Source organism: Poeciliopsis prolifica, unplaced genomic scaffold (assembly GCF_027474105.1).
Source record: "Poeciliopsis prolifica strain line A6 unplaced genomic scaffold, Auburn_PproV2 SCAFFOLD086, whole genome shotgun sequence".
NCBI lineage: Eukaryota > Metazoa > Chordata > Actinopteri > Cyprinodontiformes > Poeciliidae > Poeciliopsis > Poeciliopsis prolifica.
In genome coordinates, this window is record NW_026562461.1 from 787,274 (window position 1) to 804,863 (window position 17,590).

Here is a 17,590-nt window from a genome sequence, read left to right on the forward strand (position 1 = left end):
GACCACAAATAAAATTCAGTTTCCATATTTTGTGTCAAATGTTCTGTTTCTCCACTCTTTTTTTCACTCTCTACATTGAAGTGTCCAAAGTGCAGCCTGAGGCCATTTGTGGCCCCTAGACTGAAAGTCTGATTTCAGTGAAACAAGAACACAAATGTGGGCCCCTGGTACAAATATTTGATATAAATGCAGAGTTTATGCCTTCAATTGGGACAAGATTACCACAAACAAGTAAAATCTTCTCACAATAGAAAATATTGGTTCTAACATAAAGCATTTGTCATTCAATAACTATTTGCTTTATGCATTCTTTTCAAGAACCAGTGATTTTTACTCAAAAGCAAACTTTTCTTCACCCAAATCTGCATTTAATTAATTTAGTAAACTTGGTAAATATAGCAAGCATTTTCAAAGAAATAGTGACCTGAATCTTGATTTTATTCATCAGAACTGAATACATTCTGTTCTGTTTTTTCCAGTTGATACTTAAAAAATATTGTCAATAAGGTAAATATGCAGGACTCTTTTTAGGTTTTGGATCTAGAATAATTTCAACATCCTTTTCCAGCAACAAATCTGACTACTTTATTTGTTTAATTTAAGTATTGCATATTTATTTTATTGTTGAGTGGGTAAAAAGCATTTGAACTTTTTCCCTCCTGTCCTTTTGACTCAATCACTTTGGCCCATGTGACACCCCTGCTTTAGACTAAATAATACAGAAAGTGAAATGAATGGAGCAACATGGAGATCCTGGAGGATAATCACTATGTCTGTATGCAGCGTCGTGCAGCTGCAGACCAGGTGATCCACAGAGGCTGAGTGTCCCTGAGCCAGTCATCCTGGCTGTGACCTCCAACCTCCCTCTGCACTCTTCCTTTACTAAACACTGCACAAAGCTCTTAGAGCAGCAAAATCACAAATATAAGTAAACATTTAACCTGTAAACCAGGAAGTTTAAGAAAACAGCATAATGTTCTGAAGAGGTGGAAGCTGGGAGAGCTGGGGGACAGTTGAGTCTCTGACATGAGAAATAAAACAAGTCTGACCTGCTGCAGACTCCACAGGGACAGTGAAACTGACCGGATAGACTGGTCTTGTCGAGACATGTGGCACACTAACTGAATGAAGCTCATTAGTCCATCTTATGGACTAATGAGCAGGAATCCATCTTTCACAGCAGCTAGCCTGGACTCTTCTTCTTCTTGTTTAATGGCGGTTGGCAAACAACTTTTAAGCTAGCCTGGACTGCCGAGACTCCTGTCCTTTAAACCCTTCAGCTGTGGTCCAGACTGTGGTCTCGCTGCATTGGGTTGTAAACACCAGTGTATAGTATAGTAACAAAGTAAAAATACTTCACTACTTTACTTAAGTATATTTTGGAGTACTTTATACTTTCCTCGAGTATGAAAATTTTTGATAATTTTCACTTTTACTTCACTACATTTCCGAACTTAATTGCATACATTTACTCTGATACATTTTCAATGTGTGGTTTAGTTACTTGTTACAAAAAAGCGAGAGAGAAACGCAAATGTTTTTGACTCCACCTACTGAACGATTGCAACAAAGTCAGCAGCCAACTTGCCTGGACTTGTTCATCACCACCAATAGGATGCATCTATTTCACTTCTCCCATTAAACACCAAGTTAACAAAAAAGCTCTCCCTCTTCAAAGGCCAAATAAGCTGCATTTCCCTCCCAATTCTTTTTTTCTTTTGCATAATGACCAGTTGTGTCCACCTATAGTGTGTGAAGTAGAGTAATTGTAATGAGTTTTTTTCTTCATGTTGGCTGCATTTTCTGTACTATTTATTTTTCTCATTTTCAGCACTGACCTTACTGAAAGGGAAAACTTGAGGCTTATAGAAACTTTGCATTTTCTGTCCTGGAGGGTTTACTAAGAATCTGGTTCAGTTGTAAAGCAGGTTAAGTTAACCTAAAGCAGGTTAAGTTAACCTTGTAGGTAAAGCACCTAATTTTCTTAACTAAATGATGCCTGCAGGTTTATCTATTAGCAGGTTTCATTTTGCTTGCACTTGGTTGTGTACATAATTTTACGTGTATTTAACAAGTTTACCAAAATATAAAAAATGTCATTCAAACTGCATTTGCCTTGTTTTACTTTTTACTTGTACTTTTCATTACATTACTTGAGTACATCCATTTTTACAGTAATTTCCATACTTAAGTACAAGACATTTCAGATACTTTAATACTTTAACTCAAGTAACATTTCAACCAGTGACTTTTACTTTTACCAAAGTCATATTTTGGAGAGATATCTATACTTTTACTTGACTCTGAGATTTTAGTACTTTATACAACACTGGTAAACAGATTAAAAGTGTAAGAATGTACATATTTATTTCTGACCAAATATACTTCATTTCCTTTAGAAATGAGGTTCTCTGCCAAGGTTTTGAAGGAGGAACAAGAACCCTGGCTGGTTGGAGGTTTTGTGTTGAACAGCCGGCCTCAGTGTGTTTAATGTGAAAGCTTTTCATGAATTATACATTAAACACTCAGAGCAGTGTGGAGTCATTTCGGCAGCCTCACAGTGTCCTTCAGTTTCCTCAGCCCAGCTAGTACATATGAAGCTTCTCATCTCTGTCACAGGAAAACAAGTGACTGAGTGACTCAACCCAATAAGGCTAACAGCTCAGTGGCTGACAGAGGAAGGCCTGTCTGCTGCAGCGGTCTGTTAGGTCAGCGTCTAACACACAACCTGTGTTTGTGTTTTTGCTACACATTGATGCACATAAAGCATGTTTGCTATTGTCAAAAGCCACAGTAAGTCTCAAACATTGTTGCCATGGAAATGAGTGACTTTTGGTTTTCTTCTGGTTTTCAGCTCTTTATTTGTCAAGGTCTTTTCTGTTAAAAACACCATGAATTGTTACATCCACAGTCTGCTGTGCAGGACAATGGGCATGTGTGTGTGTGTGTGTGTGTGTGTGTGTGTGTGTGTGTGTGTGTGTGCGTGTGTGTGTGTGTGTGTGTGTGTGCGGGAGTGTGTGTGTGTGTGTGTTAGGAAAATTATTATCTTAGTTCATTTACTTTTATATTGGATGGTTATGTTGTTTTCTTTCCCTTTCTTTTATTGTATATTCTCAACTGTCTTTTAGGGTTTTCTCTTGAGGGTTGGAGCTGTCTCACACATTCCTGTGTTAAGGAGCCACAATGATCTTTGTCTGTATCCTGAGAGTGGTCATCCTTGTGTCCCAATGATGGGACATCAACTGAAGACTTCCAGAACATCCTGTAGGATAGTGTATTGATCAATTGTTTGCATGTCTGAGTGAGAATGCCAACCTCTTTGTGTATTCACATGATAATAAAAGGCAGTTGGGGACTGAGAACCGATGGAGTTGATCTCAGACAGCGTTTGTCAGCGGTTCTCTCCGCGTCGAGCTCTTCTCCCCTTTTCTGCGGAAAAGTAATTTGTGTCTTTGGTTGATTCTTGCAGGTTGGGGAACAAAGTAAACCCAACAGTGTGCGTGTGTGTGTGTGCGTGTGTGTGTGATATCTGCAGGGCTTTCTTGTGGCCATTGAAGGTAACAACACCTTGCTAAAAAAATAAAAAATAAAATAAAAAAAATAAAGAGCAACAGCACAATGTTTTTTTGTTATGTTAGTATTTTTATGGAGCATTACATTCATCAAAATCAAAAAGGGACTACCAAATGTTTTGGACTACCACCTGCCTCTGTATGTTAAGGCAGGTGGTTCAGGTAATGATACTACACAGCTGATGAGCTGCTCACCCTGGAGGCTGAGTTCGTTCTAACTGTGTCTGGTGTAATTCAATCACACAAACAGTCCATTAAGTTCAGCTTATTTTTCACAGGAGTTCAAAAGCTTCTATCTAAGAAAACCCGGAAGATTGTATTGAGTCAGTGATCTGCAGCATCTACTCCTGACGGACCGTCACACAGCAACAATCAATACAGCCATGCCTCATGCAGAGACTGCATGCAGTGACAGTGGAGAGGAAACACTTACCTATAACAGGAAGGTTCAGGCCTCACAGTTCAACACCTCACAGCAGCAACTCTGATCTGACCAGGATCCTCCCTGAATCTGAATCTCCACTCTAAAGCAGTAGGCCTCCTCAGTTCACTGCCTTCCAGCTTTCAGCTCCATATCCAGACCATTTTCTAACTAGTTCTCCCCACTGATCCTACCACCACTGTTTACAGTCCTGGCTATTTGTGAATCAATCCTTTCCTTTCATTCTGCATGCATTAGGTCCTTTTTGTAAAGTTAACAGCAAGTTTTGGTTTATTTAGAGAAAACATGTTATAATCATGTTATTCATTCATTTATAAATGTCATAGTTCCAAAATATTTTATTCACAAGCTAAATATTTTGTTTAAAAACTTGACATTAAATTTAGTTTTATGATTTATTTGCATAAAATGTTTAACTTTATGACAGTAACATCTAACAGATGCAAAATATTGTAGTTTCTATAGATGTCTGCAAAACCCAGCTTTTATTTTGTCAGCCCACTTCCACTTATCAGCAAGCTAATTTGCATTTTATCTAAATATTTACTTTGTTTTCTAAATATTTAGCTTGGCGCTTAATATTTAAGTCTGAGCTAAATACGTACATAGTTTGCAAAATATTTGGTTAAATTTAGAAATAAATTTTCAAGTGTAAAAATAAATATTTGTTTTGTAGTCAAATATTTAATTTAGACTTATATATTTAGTTGGGAAATAAATTTTTAGTTTGAAAACTAAATATTTTGCTTCTGACTTATTTATATATGTAGTTTGAAACTGACATTTAAAAATGTATGAAAATATGATGGTGGTGAAAATATGAATTTGACAAATGAACGCCCTTTTTTTCCAAAATATTATGGTTATTTTCTTTGTCTATAACTTTGCAAATGCACCACATACGGATGTGTGTCAGGAAAAAAACCTGGAAATATGACGCTTTTTCTTTTCACTTCTCTTTTTTGAGATAAATCTCCATCCAAGTTCAGAGCAGAGGTAGCTTTGGTGGTTTGAAAAGGTGAGAAATTAATTTTTTTGGATGGACCACCAAGAATTACCCTGAGAAACAAAACCGGCTCAACAGAGCAACAGTGACATCACAACCCTGATGGTATGAACCACTTTAACTCCGTAATGTTTCTGTTGGTGAAGAAATGCTGCACAAGCAGTAAAGTATGTCTTGTTGCTCTTTGTTAAAATACATACAGTATGATATTCACATCTTCAACTATTAGTTTAATATAAAATGAAGGTTTCAGATTCATTTTTAACGGCACAGACTTAAGCCACAGCCCCACTTCAACAGCATAAAAATTTAATTCCTTTGCAGTTAATTGTACGTTTGGTGCTCTGCAGGCAGGGATTTGACCGATGAGTCATTTACCTTCACGCACAGGAACCGAGGCTACTATGAGGCTGAGTAAACAGTAACCATATAACAAGGTCAAAGACCTGAAGGATCTCACTGAACTTTGTTTTACAGGCTCTACACGAACACATTTGTTAGGGTGAGTTTATGTTTCATATCACGTGTAGATATTCTCAATATGACAAGGAGAACTGAATCGGTAAAGCAAACATGCAGTGGTCGATGAGCTTGTTAGACAAAAAGGTAAAAGTTGAGACAGTGAATGTCTCGACGTTCACTGAGAGGACATTTTGGAGGTAAATATCTAGCTCCAAATGTAGCCTCCGTCTGCGTTTGTGGATCTCGACTCCCTCATCACCATAAACAAGCAGAGTGCAGACTCCTCCCCGTGACCTTTGGAAAATCTTCCATGTTTTTTCATTCTGTTGAGCACCTGCTGAGTTACATGTTCCCTCCTCCTCATCTCAGCCACAGACGCATCAGAAGTCAATCCACAGTGAGTACAACAAAAAGAAAAGCACGTCAATTCACAGCAGATCAGTGCTGATGGGAAGAAAATTGTTGCTAGATAAATATTTGCTATATTCTGGGTATTATGGGATGTTTTTGTTCATTGGTTCAGTTTAGGATTCATCCAGAGAGGCAGATTTGGTCCAGCTCCAGTTTTAAACGGCTGCTTATTAACTATGAATATCATTTCTATGTGGTTTACAGTGTGGTGGGTTTTGCTTTTCATGATGCAGGAGGAAATGGTTGGAAGGACTGGACATAGAAAACACTCCTACATCAGTTTATCTGTTTCTTCTTGTGTCTCTGCTCTTTCTTCTCAAAACTCCAGTCAGTCGCGGCAGATGGCGGCTAGTACTGAGCCAAGTTCTGGTTCTGGTTCTGTTGGAGGTTTAATGCCAAGTAACTGAAATGTGAAATGTCCATTTTTGCATAATTTGACTGCCTGCATTGATAAATGTAACCAGGTGAAAATAATTTGTGATTATTTTTTACCTGTGATTTTAAAATTCATTTAGATTCAGTCTGAATCCAATGATTCTGAATCATGCCACTCAACACTGGGTTCAGTTCAGTTTATTTCTATTGCACCAATTCACAAAATATCAACTTAGACAAAAAGTCATTTCAGTCCAATCATGCAGATATTCTGACTGATTCCAGATATGCTGGATCTGATTTAAAAACATATTTTCTGTTTTTGTTACATGAAGCTTTGACAACGTTAATCTACTAATTATCTGAGATGTTAGTCTTTCTAGAACTTGTATCATATTGTTAACAAATGGAAAATACTCTATCATCTGCATATGTTTTGTTAATAGGACATACAGTAGTTATTAGGACACCAAAATGAAAGATAATTTATGCAAAGGGAAGCAACTAATGTCCCAAAATACAATCTTGTGGGACAAATAAAGGGGAGGAGTGCAGCTACTGATTTTAAAACATTATGATCAATAGATAAATAAGTTTCGATTCATTTTTGGCACCTGATGGGAAATTGAATCAACAAGATTTTACAGTTAAACAATCAAAGCTCTTAGTCATATCTAGTAAATATTTTACTCTTTTTCCGATATTTTATTTCACAATAAAACATTGAACTTAGCATTGCCATGCAGGCTGGGGTCATCTGATGGTGGGTGGATATGCAGAGAGAGTACATCAGTATCTTTATTGATCCTCATTCAGTGAAAAATCATATCCCTACCAACTATGATAAAGATCATAGCACCATAAATTCTGAGATGAGATGGAGATATAGATTACCATCTCTGTTAGAACTGCAGCGGCTGTGGCTGTTCTTTAAATGTGACTACATAAATCAAACTCTAAACGATGGTACAAAATGTTCCCTAATTTCTTTGTGTTCTTACAGTTCTTTATCCACTTCAGAAATGTTTCACTCTTGGGTATTTCTGCTTCTCCTTGTCCCAGGTAAATAATCACTTTGTAAAATAAGGTAGAAACTGAGTAACTGAGTTAGCATATATGCTTTTAATAAAGTCAACCTTTTGACCTCTGCAGGAGGGCAGATGTTTATGATCCATAACACGCAGTATGGCCTGTGTCTGGAGGAGTCAGCTGACACAGGTCAAGTTCTCCTGAAAAAGTGTGACCTGGACTCTCAAGCTCAGCAGTGGCTCTGGATCAACCAGGGCATGCTGATGTGTGTCGGATCCTGCAGGTGTCTGTCGGCTCAGCAGAACCATCCGGTCCAAACCCAGGCCTGTCCGGAGTCAGACCAGGAAGCTCCAGAGCTGATGTGGGACTGTAGCAGTAACAGACTCAGCAGCAGAAACACGTCCTTACTGTTGTCCACCGACGGCCAGCGTGTGATTCTCGATAACCACCTCAAGCACTTTGAGTGGAAGTCTCTTGACGTGGGCGACATCTGTCAGACAAGCCTCCGTAAGTCTGAAAGAAGCAAATCCGATGCAGTTGATCTCAGAAATATACGGAAATATCTGGAATATAAAGGCAGCAGTATCATTTCTTTGTAGCACTTCCAACAACTAAACTGCAAAGCAATCCAGTAATACTTTATCACATGTAAAAGTCCTGTCAATAATAACCGTTTGTGTATTAAATTTTTTTGCAGGGTTTGATGTACCAGCACAAGTAATTGATCTGTTTCTGAAAACTGAAGGATTTGCCGTGTTCCTGTGTTCCTCTCAGGGCTCCGGAGAGCGTCTGAGGACCAGGACCCGTTAGCTGATCCGGAGGAGGCAGCAGCCGGGATGAAAGGCATGACAGAGGAGGAGAGAGAGAAATACCGCTGGTTCTACCGCACAGAGGACCGTAAGTACCGCTGCTTATCATGAAGGTTATAAAATCCTGAAGCCAAACGTGGTTCACATTGAAATGTTTGGTGAAATCAAAAGCTGAATCTGAATCTTTCATACACATTCAATAAAAACATACCACCACAGCTACAGTATGTAAATTTTATAGAAAAAATGCTTTAACATATTTGTTTAAACTGTCACCATATTGTGACAGCATAATATGAGACATGTAATCTGAAAGACTCAACCTCCTCCATCTCCTTTCAGTGGTCCGACAGTCATCTGTAGAAAGACACCACTCTATAATAAATTAATATTTTAATAAACTAACTGACTACACCTACAATGGCCTCTCACTTTGAGTCACAGAATATGACAGTTTCCCATCTGTTTGCCAGCATAGAAACACTGTCAGCTCAGCAGCAGATAGCCATGGTGTATTATCCCGTTTGGATTGGAGTTCTGGGTCCTGGCGGCATTATCAGCTACTGAATCAACTTCTCCTTCCTTACAGAATTCAATGAGGGGCAGGAGAAAAGATTTGGCTACTAAGAGCAGTGGAGTGTGTAATTTCTGTGGACCAACGTTGTTTCAGAAGGTTCTGGTCCAAGATGTTTTTTCAAGAACATAATCACTAACTTTGTGATTATGTTCTTTTCAATCTTGCAGCAACTATTTGGACTTTTGTGCTTTTGGTTCTGGCTTTTGTCTGTTTGCTGATCGGGTTTTTGCTGCTGGGAATGGGAGCCATGGCCAACAAGTACGAAATTACACATCAAATCTTAGCAGCAAGGGGAAAGATGTAAGATTCAATTTTAAGAATTTCCTGCTTCATCTCCAACAGGAGCAGAAAGAAGATAGCTAAATACAAAGCCCAAGTATCCCTTGTTAAGAAGCATGAAGGTGAAGAGCTTCAAGTAATTTCTACTCTTCGGGATAACGGCACATCTCCACTGCCCCAGGGTCACACGTCATCCATGTCTGAAGGTGACACAAAGGAACTGAAAGCAGGGGAAATTGTGGTCACATGGAAAGACGGCAACACCTCCTGCTTGTATCCAGATCATGTTTTAGAGGAAAGACAGGAGGAGCTGGAGAAGGAGCAGCAGGAGAAACGGGAGGAAGTGTGGCAGGAGCGAGAGGCTGATGATGAGGGGAGGATGACAGAGTGAATACTGGTCTGTCCCTCAGCTTTTAAAGAGATCCACCATTAGTTGTAATAATAGACTTTATTTGAGGAATATTTATTCAGAAAAAAAAAACAATAAATAAAAATACTGCTTTCAAAATTGAAATAAAATATTGTCACATGGACGTTGCCATATTGTTTACACTGCAGTGAATTCTGGGTAAATGATGTTCGCTTGGTCCAGTTGTGCTAGCTCCGTCCAGCTAAATCTGCAATGAGTAACATTACGACTTTTTAATTTGAACTGGAGTGTCTTGAAGTTGATGGGAATGTAGAAATCACCAGAAATAATGAAGATGAGGAGAAACAAACAAAGGAAGAGGACAGAGTTGACTGAAGAAGCTGGTCTTTGTGCTGCTGCCACCTTCAGCTTCATAGATGGAACAATAAATGACACCTACTGCTGCTCAGACTGTGTGATCCAATAAGTAATTGAGGTGTTCTGAATCAGGTCTGGTCTTTGGTCCGGTGTCAGGTCTGTGCTTTCACATTTAATACTGACAGCAGAAGCAATAGCTCCCTTATCATTTCAAATAGCTTCCAGCACTGTTTCTCCCAGGTGCTTTGTGAATAAAAAGTGCTAGCACTGCAACTGGTTTTAGCTTGTGAAGGTAACCTGCTAGATCCTTCATCAGTTTTGCTCTTACAAATAATTCAGTCTTCTGGAGATAAATGTTGAGGGAACAATTGTGTCCTTTCAAAGTTTTTTTCATGTGGGAAGCAAAGCAGACTCACCACACTACTATTAAAAAAATCACAGCCAACTCCGACACAGTGTCACACTGTCTAAAATTACACCAGTCGAACGCAATATGATAAACAACAACTTCGGTTAAGTTGTTTAGTCTCAGATTCCAGTACAAAACGGACCAACTGCCCCAACGCAACAGGGTGAAAAAATGGTGACTTCCATGGGTGAAAAATATAATGAAAGATGAAACATTTTTTGAAGAAATTATGACTTTTTATGTATCTCAAACTGCAATTTTTGAGTTAGTAGGGAAAATGCAACAAATATAGGACATGTTCAACTAACTGTGGATCACTTTAAAGTTTCCTGTCATTTACATTTAATAAACTACAAAGCTCTAAAGATGTTTTTTCAACAATCATGTGACTGACTGCATTCTCCAGTCTGCACTCTTTGATGTGAACTGTTCACAAATCTTTAAATCCCTTCAACCTCTTCTGTTTCTGTCTTGTGTAATCTTGACTCAATAGTGACTGCTGCCACAAGCTCACCTGAAACCACTGCAGGTCTTAATGCAGCCAAGGTGGTGTATGCATCAGTGTCATCCGGTGAGGTTCATGATTCCTCTGGAGTCAGGTGTACAAATATTTAAAACCCAAAACAGAAGTGGAGATTTAAATTTAGCTCTTATTTTGACCTTAACTTAAACATTTAGTTGTATTAAAAGCTTTCAATTGTGCTTTAATCAATTCTATACATGATAACAACACTATAGCAAGAATAACAGAATACTATTTTATAAAACTGAAATTAGATTTTTTTTTTTTTTGGCTGATTCTTTTCTAACGAAAATTTAAAATGATTTCATTATATTTGTAATATAAAGTCCATTCCCACAAATATTTGTTTCACTTTTGTAAAAATTGCTCATTTGCCTTCATTTTTAAAAATCTGGCAGCTTTAATGGAGCTGATCAGCATGGAGGAGAGCAAAAATATGAAATAGTTCTATTCTCACTGAGTGTTCTTGTACTTTTCTTATTGTTTTCAGTCTTTTTAATTTGTAGAACACCTGTTGCCCTTTGTGTCTATTTGGTTCAGCGCCTCACCACCATCAGTGGGACAGCGTATCGTGCTTTCTGCCTAATTTTCTTAATTTTGACTGCTCATTTGTGACTGATCAAAAGGACTAAATATGCCACTCTCAGTATGTTAGACAGACTGTGAAATATCAGCATGTAGAATTAAACATGTATATTGATAATATATAGGAATGTTTGTGCATCAGCTGCCTGCTTCATTCACTCTGTGACACAGTGCCCCACCTTTCCTCTCTTCCTCCATGTGTTTGAACAAACGATGCTTCAATTCAGCAATTGTGATTTAACTTGTCAGGATGACACGTGAGGAGCGGTTTTCCCTGGTATGCATGCTTTTTTCAATGCCAGTTGATGCACCAAGGGTCATATTGAAAACACTTTGTTGTCGTGTAGTGGACTGAGTCAGCTAAAGTATGTCTAATTTCACATCTTTGCATCCTGTATATGGTAACTTGTATGTACTATATTCAAAATCAGTTTACAATCTGTTTGACAGTAAAACCACAACATTACCAGTAAGTGCTTAAAGTCTCCATTTAGTATATGTCGTCTTCACTGTAATGTGTTGTATCTCTTTTTGTTGAAACTTTTTCCAAAATGGAACAAGGTTATACCTTAGTGGTAAATGGACTGAACTGATTTTCCAATCATTTTAATCACTAAAGTAAATGTGACTTCTCATTCACACACACATATATATACACACCAGAATGCAGATCACTTTCAATCAAAAGACAACTACTCTATCCACAGAGCCACAGTCACCCAAAGTCTGGTCTAGGGAGAAGAATTGGGTTTAATCATGTCGTCATTTTGTATGAAACATAGCATATGAAGCTTGAACCTGTCATCCTTTTCTTGTAAACTAAAGCTGTGCACAAGTCCCTAAATCAAAGTCCGCCTCTGCCAGAGAATAAAACCTCCAGTTTTGCAGTTAGGCCACTAACTGATGAGAAGGTACCAGGTCTGAAGCTGAATTCAGACCTGATCCTGGTCCATATGAATATGAATATAACCATTTATTGACATGTTATACGAAGTGCCTTTCTAAAGTTATCTAAATTGTCAAGTGTTATCTGTATTGCAGATTGTAATGGAATGGGTTGGGCCTCTGTCTCTGTTCAGGTAGTTTTTGTTATGGCAGAAGAACTTTGTAATAATAAACTCAGCAACCATATGCAAACAACAAATGATAGTTACAGTTTTTTCTTTCTTCTATTGTTGATAAGACTATGGCTGCACTCACACCAGCTCTTTTTAGTTCCTTCAAAGGGGACATCACAAGCCAAATGTCTTTCGTCCTTAACCCCTTGTACCTAACATCTCTTTTTTGGAGAGTTCTGAAAAATATAAGATATAATATTGCTGTATTACAATTAATAACAAGTGGTTTTTGAAACAATGTAGCAAGTGAAAGTGTTGCTAAAAAGTACACTCCTGTGTGCTCTGGGCAACACATTTCAGAAGAGTCTTAGGCAGCAGAAATATCCTCTGAGGTCAGTACTGATGCCTTCCCACTTAGCGCTGCTTTGCCTGCATGCTCCTGCTGTTTTAGTTGTAGCTAAACCAGTTTATGGTTCAATAATGTGATCTGTCGGCTGCTTTCCTCTTAAACCTCAGAGGAAGCTGAAGCTGTTCACTTGCTTGTAAGTAACTTACACTTTGTAAGTTATTTTATTTTATCACAACAGTTTATTTTTCTGTGATAAACCTTAGCATTAAAGGATGGTGTGTTTTGTTTTTTGTATTTTGTACATGGTAAATGTCCTGTACTTGTACAGAGCTTTATCTAGTGGAGAACATCCCAGATCGCTTCACATTACATTGAGTCATAAACCCATTCACACACACACACACACACACACACACACACACACACACACACACACACACACACACACACACACACACACACACACACACACACACACACACACACATATCTACACACTGATGGTGGTGAGCTCCATTGTAGCAATGGTGCCATGGTGCAGTCTGACAGAAGCGAGGATGACTCTACGTCTTACACAGCCATCTACAGGATGTGATGACTGATTCCTTTGAGGGATTTCTGGTCCCTCAAAGGGACTGATGGGTTGATGGGTGAGACAAAAAGCCCAGGGTAAATCAGAATCAAACAACTGAAGCATACAGCCAGAATGTTTAGGAGAAGTGACCCAGCAGGAGTTGCACAAAGTTCAGATCCAAACCTGTAATAAGGTTTTTATGAACCAGAATCTTTGAATTCCTTACAAAGGAAAAATATACCCTGTTAATATACCAGCTCCTCTTCCTGCTCTGTTATCTGTTGTGTTGCATCGACCCGTCAGTCTGAAAGTCATCTAAAGTCACAGTTGGATGGCAGACGTGTCAGAAGATCTTAAAGCCCTTGAGCAGGGTGAGTGTGGCGGCCCTCCGTTTGCTCTGAGCTCTGGATGTCTTCACCGTGACCAGCTTGGCGGTGGCAGGTGCCGGCAGCTCTTTGTAGCATAGAGTTGAGAAGGAGTGGACACCCAGCAGAGCTTTGTCCTCGCTGACATAGGCTGCACTGAGCAAGTTACTGCGCTCGCCACCTCGCTTAGCCCTCCGGACTGCCTCATGGAAGATGTGCTGCACAGACAGGAAGTCCCAACAGGCGGACACCTCGAAGAAGGAGCAGTCGAAGCGTATCGCCACAGCCTCACCATCACCCTGACTCACCTGCCTGAAAGGACAAATCAGCCTTTAGACACGTTTTGAATTCATTTTGTTTTGTTTCTTCTTCTTTTACTAGCTGATTGTTCAAATGTTTTCATGCAACTGTAGAAAAAAAAACACATAACCTTGAATTCTTCATTGTCTGACAGAAGACCAGACTTTGTTTTTACAACATGAACTAGAGATGCACCAATCCCTTATCAATATCAATTCAGCTGTTTTTCTGTATCTTATCAATATCTGCCAATACTAAATCTCAGACGTTTGTATCGTTACCAGAAGTGAAAAAAGTGGATCATTGATAATCTGATGTCTATTGAGATATCAGCTTTGGTCATCTAACTGCGCCATCAGACACAGAGACAGTCATCTCTCTCTGAACATTTCACCCGCACTTCTGTGAGTGCTGTTTGCACAATTACACAGTAAAAAATGATCAACAATATTTTGGTTTATTTCGTATGAAAACCAAGAGTAGACATTTTCTGCATATATTTTTCCCCAATGGGTTTCTGAGATAATGAGTGAATGTCAAAAAACAGAGTTTGTTTTGTTATCTTGAGCTCTACTTCTGTGTTTCCTTGATTTCCTTCACAGGTTTCTCTCCTGTTGAACTATAGCTGGTGAAAATAAAGCTTATTTGCTGAAGTTGTAATCAAACACATTCATCTGTATTTGACTGTTATGTTGCCAAAATCCTCTAGGTTTACCTCAGCCAGTGTTCAAAGCTGTTTCCAGGTCACTTACTGCCCTTAGTTTTCATTACATGATGGGACCACTGTGTAATGAAAGAGCTGTTATCTTAATGTACCCACTGCTACAAATAAATAACTTTGACATCATTTATTGAAATACTACTTAAATAAGATGTTCAGCCTTGACCCATAACAGTAAAATGCTACCACAGGATTACATGCCTGTATCTGTCCATGTCCAGCTTGTTGCCCACCAAGATGATGGGAGTCTGGGACCTGAAGGTGTTCTTATGGATGGAGAGAGTCTGCAGATACAGCTGGCAGCCTTTAAAGCTCTCCATGTCGTTGATGCTGTAGACCACCAGGAAGGCATTGGCCCATGAAAGATAGCGCTCACAATTCACTGGACCCTCCTACACACACATGTGCACGCAAAAACACACACACACACACACACAAACACATTTTGTGACAATTTATTTTTTTTACCATTAAGCCAAAACTGCTTTTTCTGCTTGAATAAATAAACAGCTGAGAATGACATCAGGGATTAATTTCTTTGAACTTGGCTGAACTGGCACAATATTCATGAAATTATTAATAACAATTTATTTTGAAAGCTGGAAAATTGTGCTAATGATTTTGACTCTTATTGGCAAGAAGCTGATATTCTTGTATTTCGCTTTAGATCATATGTTGAAACGCTAAACATCACAAACATCATCTGTTACAACAGCTTGGTATGATTAAAAACTTCCAGAAGTGTTAATAAATACTTAATTCATGCAAGTTTTATTATATTATAGACCATCATGGGAAAACATGATATCATAAAACTGGCTGCAATCGTATTGGTGGCATTGAAGTGAGAATATTGTTTACAAGAACTTCATATCAGCGTTACATTTAGTCCTAAAACAAAATCGTCCTCTGAGTGGCTTTGAGTTGATCTGCGATGTTTCAAGAAGGCCTGGAATCAGTAGCTGGCTGTTCCAGTGTTTCACCTCTAGAGGGAGCGCCTTCCCCTCATACCTTCTACTGACTGTAATGTCTTTTCTATGAACCTTCAGATCTTCTAACCTGTGCCTGCAGTAGAATCATCTGATGGCTCAGAACGTCACTGCAGGTCTGCTGCTGTTCTGATGCTGTTCTGGTAAATGTGGAGCTTATTGCTGAGGCTCATACCTGGTCACAGGTGTCCATCACTCGAACTGTAACAGGCTGCTGGTCCACAAGCTCATCTGATGAATAGATATCCTCTGAAATACACAAACAAAAGGAGAGCTTGGATACTTCCAGATGTATTGTCTCATAGCTGAATGAAGCTAAGTTCGCTCATGGTCTAATATCCATTGATTTCGGGATTTTGTGTTATGTGCACAAAAACCTCACTCTGTTCCGGAAGCAATGATTTATTAAATCTCCTCCAGTCAGAAAATAAACTTCTTGTTTTGAGATCTTGTGATATTTGTCAAAGTGTCGATCAGAACTCTGGCCCCTGATGTTCAAGCTAAACACATCCACCAAATTATTATGCTCCAGTGTCAGAGATGAGGATTTGTTTTCTCCCACTAGTATTAGTGGGATCAATTGAATAAAATATACAGTTAATGTACAATTTATGACAAACACAAAATGTGGTTGTAGTTTGGAATTGATCTATATAATGTTTCACTTACTGGTAATGTACCGTATTATTATAGATTGCTAAGTATAACTGTATAATAGAACTTTGTACTATATTTCAAAGTTCTTTGTGGTTTATCACCCACTTATTGGTTTCACATTGTAGTCTCATGTTGGATTGTAAAGTGTAATCACTGCAGTAAATCTATTAACTTTAACTATCTCTTTTAATCAGTGTTGAAGAAAAGACTCACCAAGATAAGGATCATATTCACTGATGAAGCGCTTTGTGAGAAACTTGACAGTGAGAGCTGTAAAAGGAGAAAAGGAGCATAAAACAAGTTACGTAAGTGAATCTGGATCCCTGGGGACCCAGGGGGGCTAGGGGTCAGTCAGAGTCCTGGGAAAGTCAGAGCTTCATAAACTGTCCCATTTACCAGGAGAAATGGTAGAACTGTTCTGATTGACCACCCTGAAAACAAATTCTCTTTGCTGCACAAATAATCGTTAACATAAAGTCAGCCGGATTCTCTCTGAACTAAAAATAGAATCTAAAATCCTGATCAGAAGATTTACAAACAAGAAATGAACATGGCTCCTTTACAATGTTTTACATCAAGTTGTTAAAAAAGAACACAGACCTGATTTTCCACAGCCCATCGCTCCGAGCAGAACCAGGTTGCACTCTGCACATGGCTTTACCTTCCCAAACATCCCAGTCATTGTCAGGTCCAGACTGCTGCACGATGATTCTGACTGTCCTCTGTCTGCTGGGGATCTTGTCCTGACAGACGAGCCGGGGCAGGAAAAGATGTGCACTCCTCTGGGCAGAAGCCCTAAGCTCCCACAGAGGAGGGAGGGATGATGATGATGATGATAATGACGACGACGACGATGATGATGATGACAATGATGATGATGATGATGATGATGATGATGATGATGATGATGATGATGATGATGATGATGATGATGATTCAGACCTGTGGTCTCAGTCCAGGGCCTTGTGCAGCTCATTCACTCATCCGGCTAATTTTGGTTTAAAAAAAAGCTTCAAAGAAAAACAATAAAAACTAAACTTAAAGAAAACATCGACTGAGTCAAAGCTGTGTGGTCAGACTCAATACTGCCATACAGTTCAGTGCTTGTGTTTTGTCATTCATGTTACATAGATATGTCAGACATCCTTGTTTTCATATTTTTGCAGATGTTTGTTTTTGTTCTGTACAGGAACATTTTCAACTTCCCACTTCAAAACAGTGTTTATGACATTTGACTTACAGCTTTTCATTCCTTCTGAAAAATTCTTAATAATGTCAACAAGCAGGTTTATTCAAATCACTTTGATAACACATAAACACATACATTAGCTGAAAATTGTTTTCTCTGAATTACATCAGCAGAATTCAATT

At 38.7% G+C, this 17,590-nt stretch overlaps 2 protein-coding genes across 2 annotated transcripts; one reads left to right on the plus strand and one right to left on the minus strand.

Moving 5' to 3' along the window:
- The first annotated feature begins 5,697 nt into the window (after nt 1–5,697).
- On the plus strand, nt 5,698–11,795 carry si:cabz01068815.1 (solute carrier family 51 subunit beta). The gene is made up of 6 exons (XM_055022461.1): nt 5,698–5,879; nt 7,272–7,330; nt 7,421–7,804; nt 8,072–8,194; nt 8,851–8,941; nt 9,026–11,795. The coding sequence occupies exons 2-6, from the start codon at nt 7,291–7,293 to the stop codon at nt 9,351–9,353; spliced, it is 966 nt and encodes a 321-aa protein (XP_054878436.1). The 5' UTR covers nt 5,698–5,879; nt 7,272–7,290; the 3' UTR covers nt 9,354–11,795.
- A 519-nt stretch (nt 11,796–12,314) lies between these two features.
- On the minus strand, nt 12,315–16,965 carry rasl12 (RAS-like, family 12). Its single transcript, XM_055022462.1, has 5 exons — nt 16,820–16,965; nt 16,433–16,489; nt 15,738–15,811; nt 14,771–14,965; nt 12,315–13,860 (listed from the first exon to the last, which is right to left on the minus strand). Exons 1-5 carry the CDS (start codon nt 16,899–16,901, stop codon nt 13,531–13,533), a joined length of 738 nt encoding a protein of 245 aa, XP_054878437.1. The 5' UTR covers nt 16,902–16,965; the 3' UTR covers nt 12,315–13,530.
- Nucleotides 16,966–17,590: the final 625 nt, after the last annotated feature.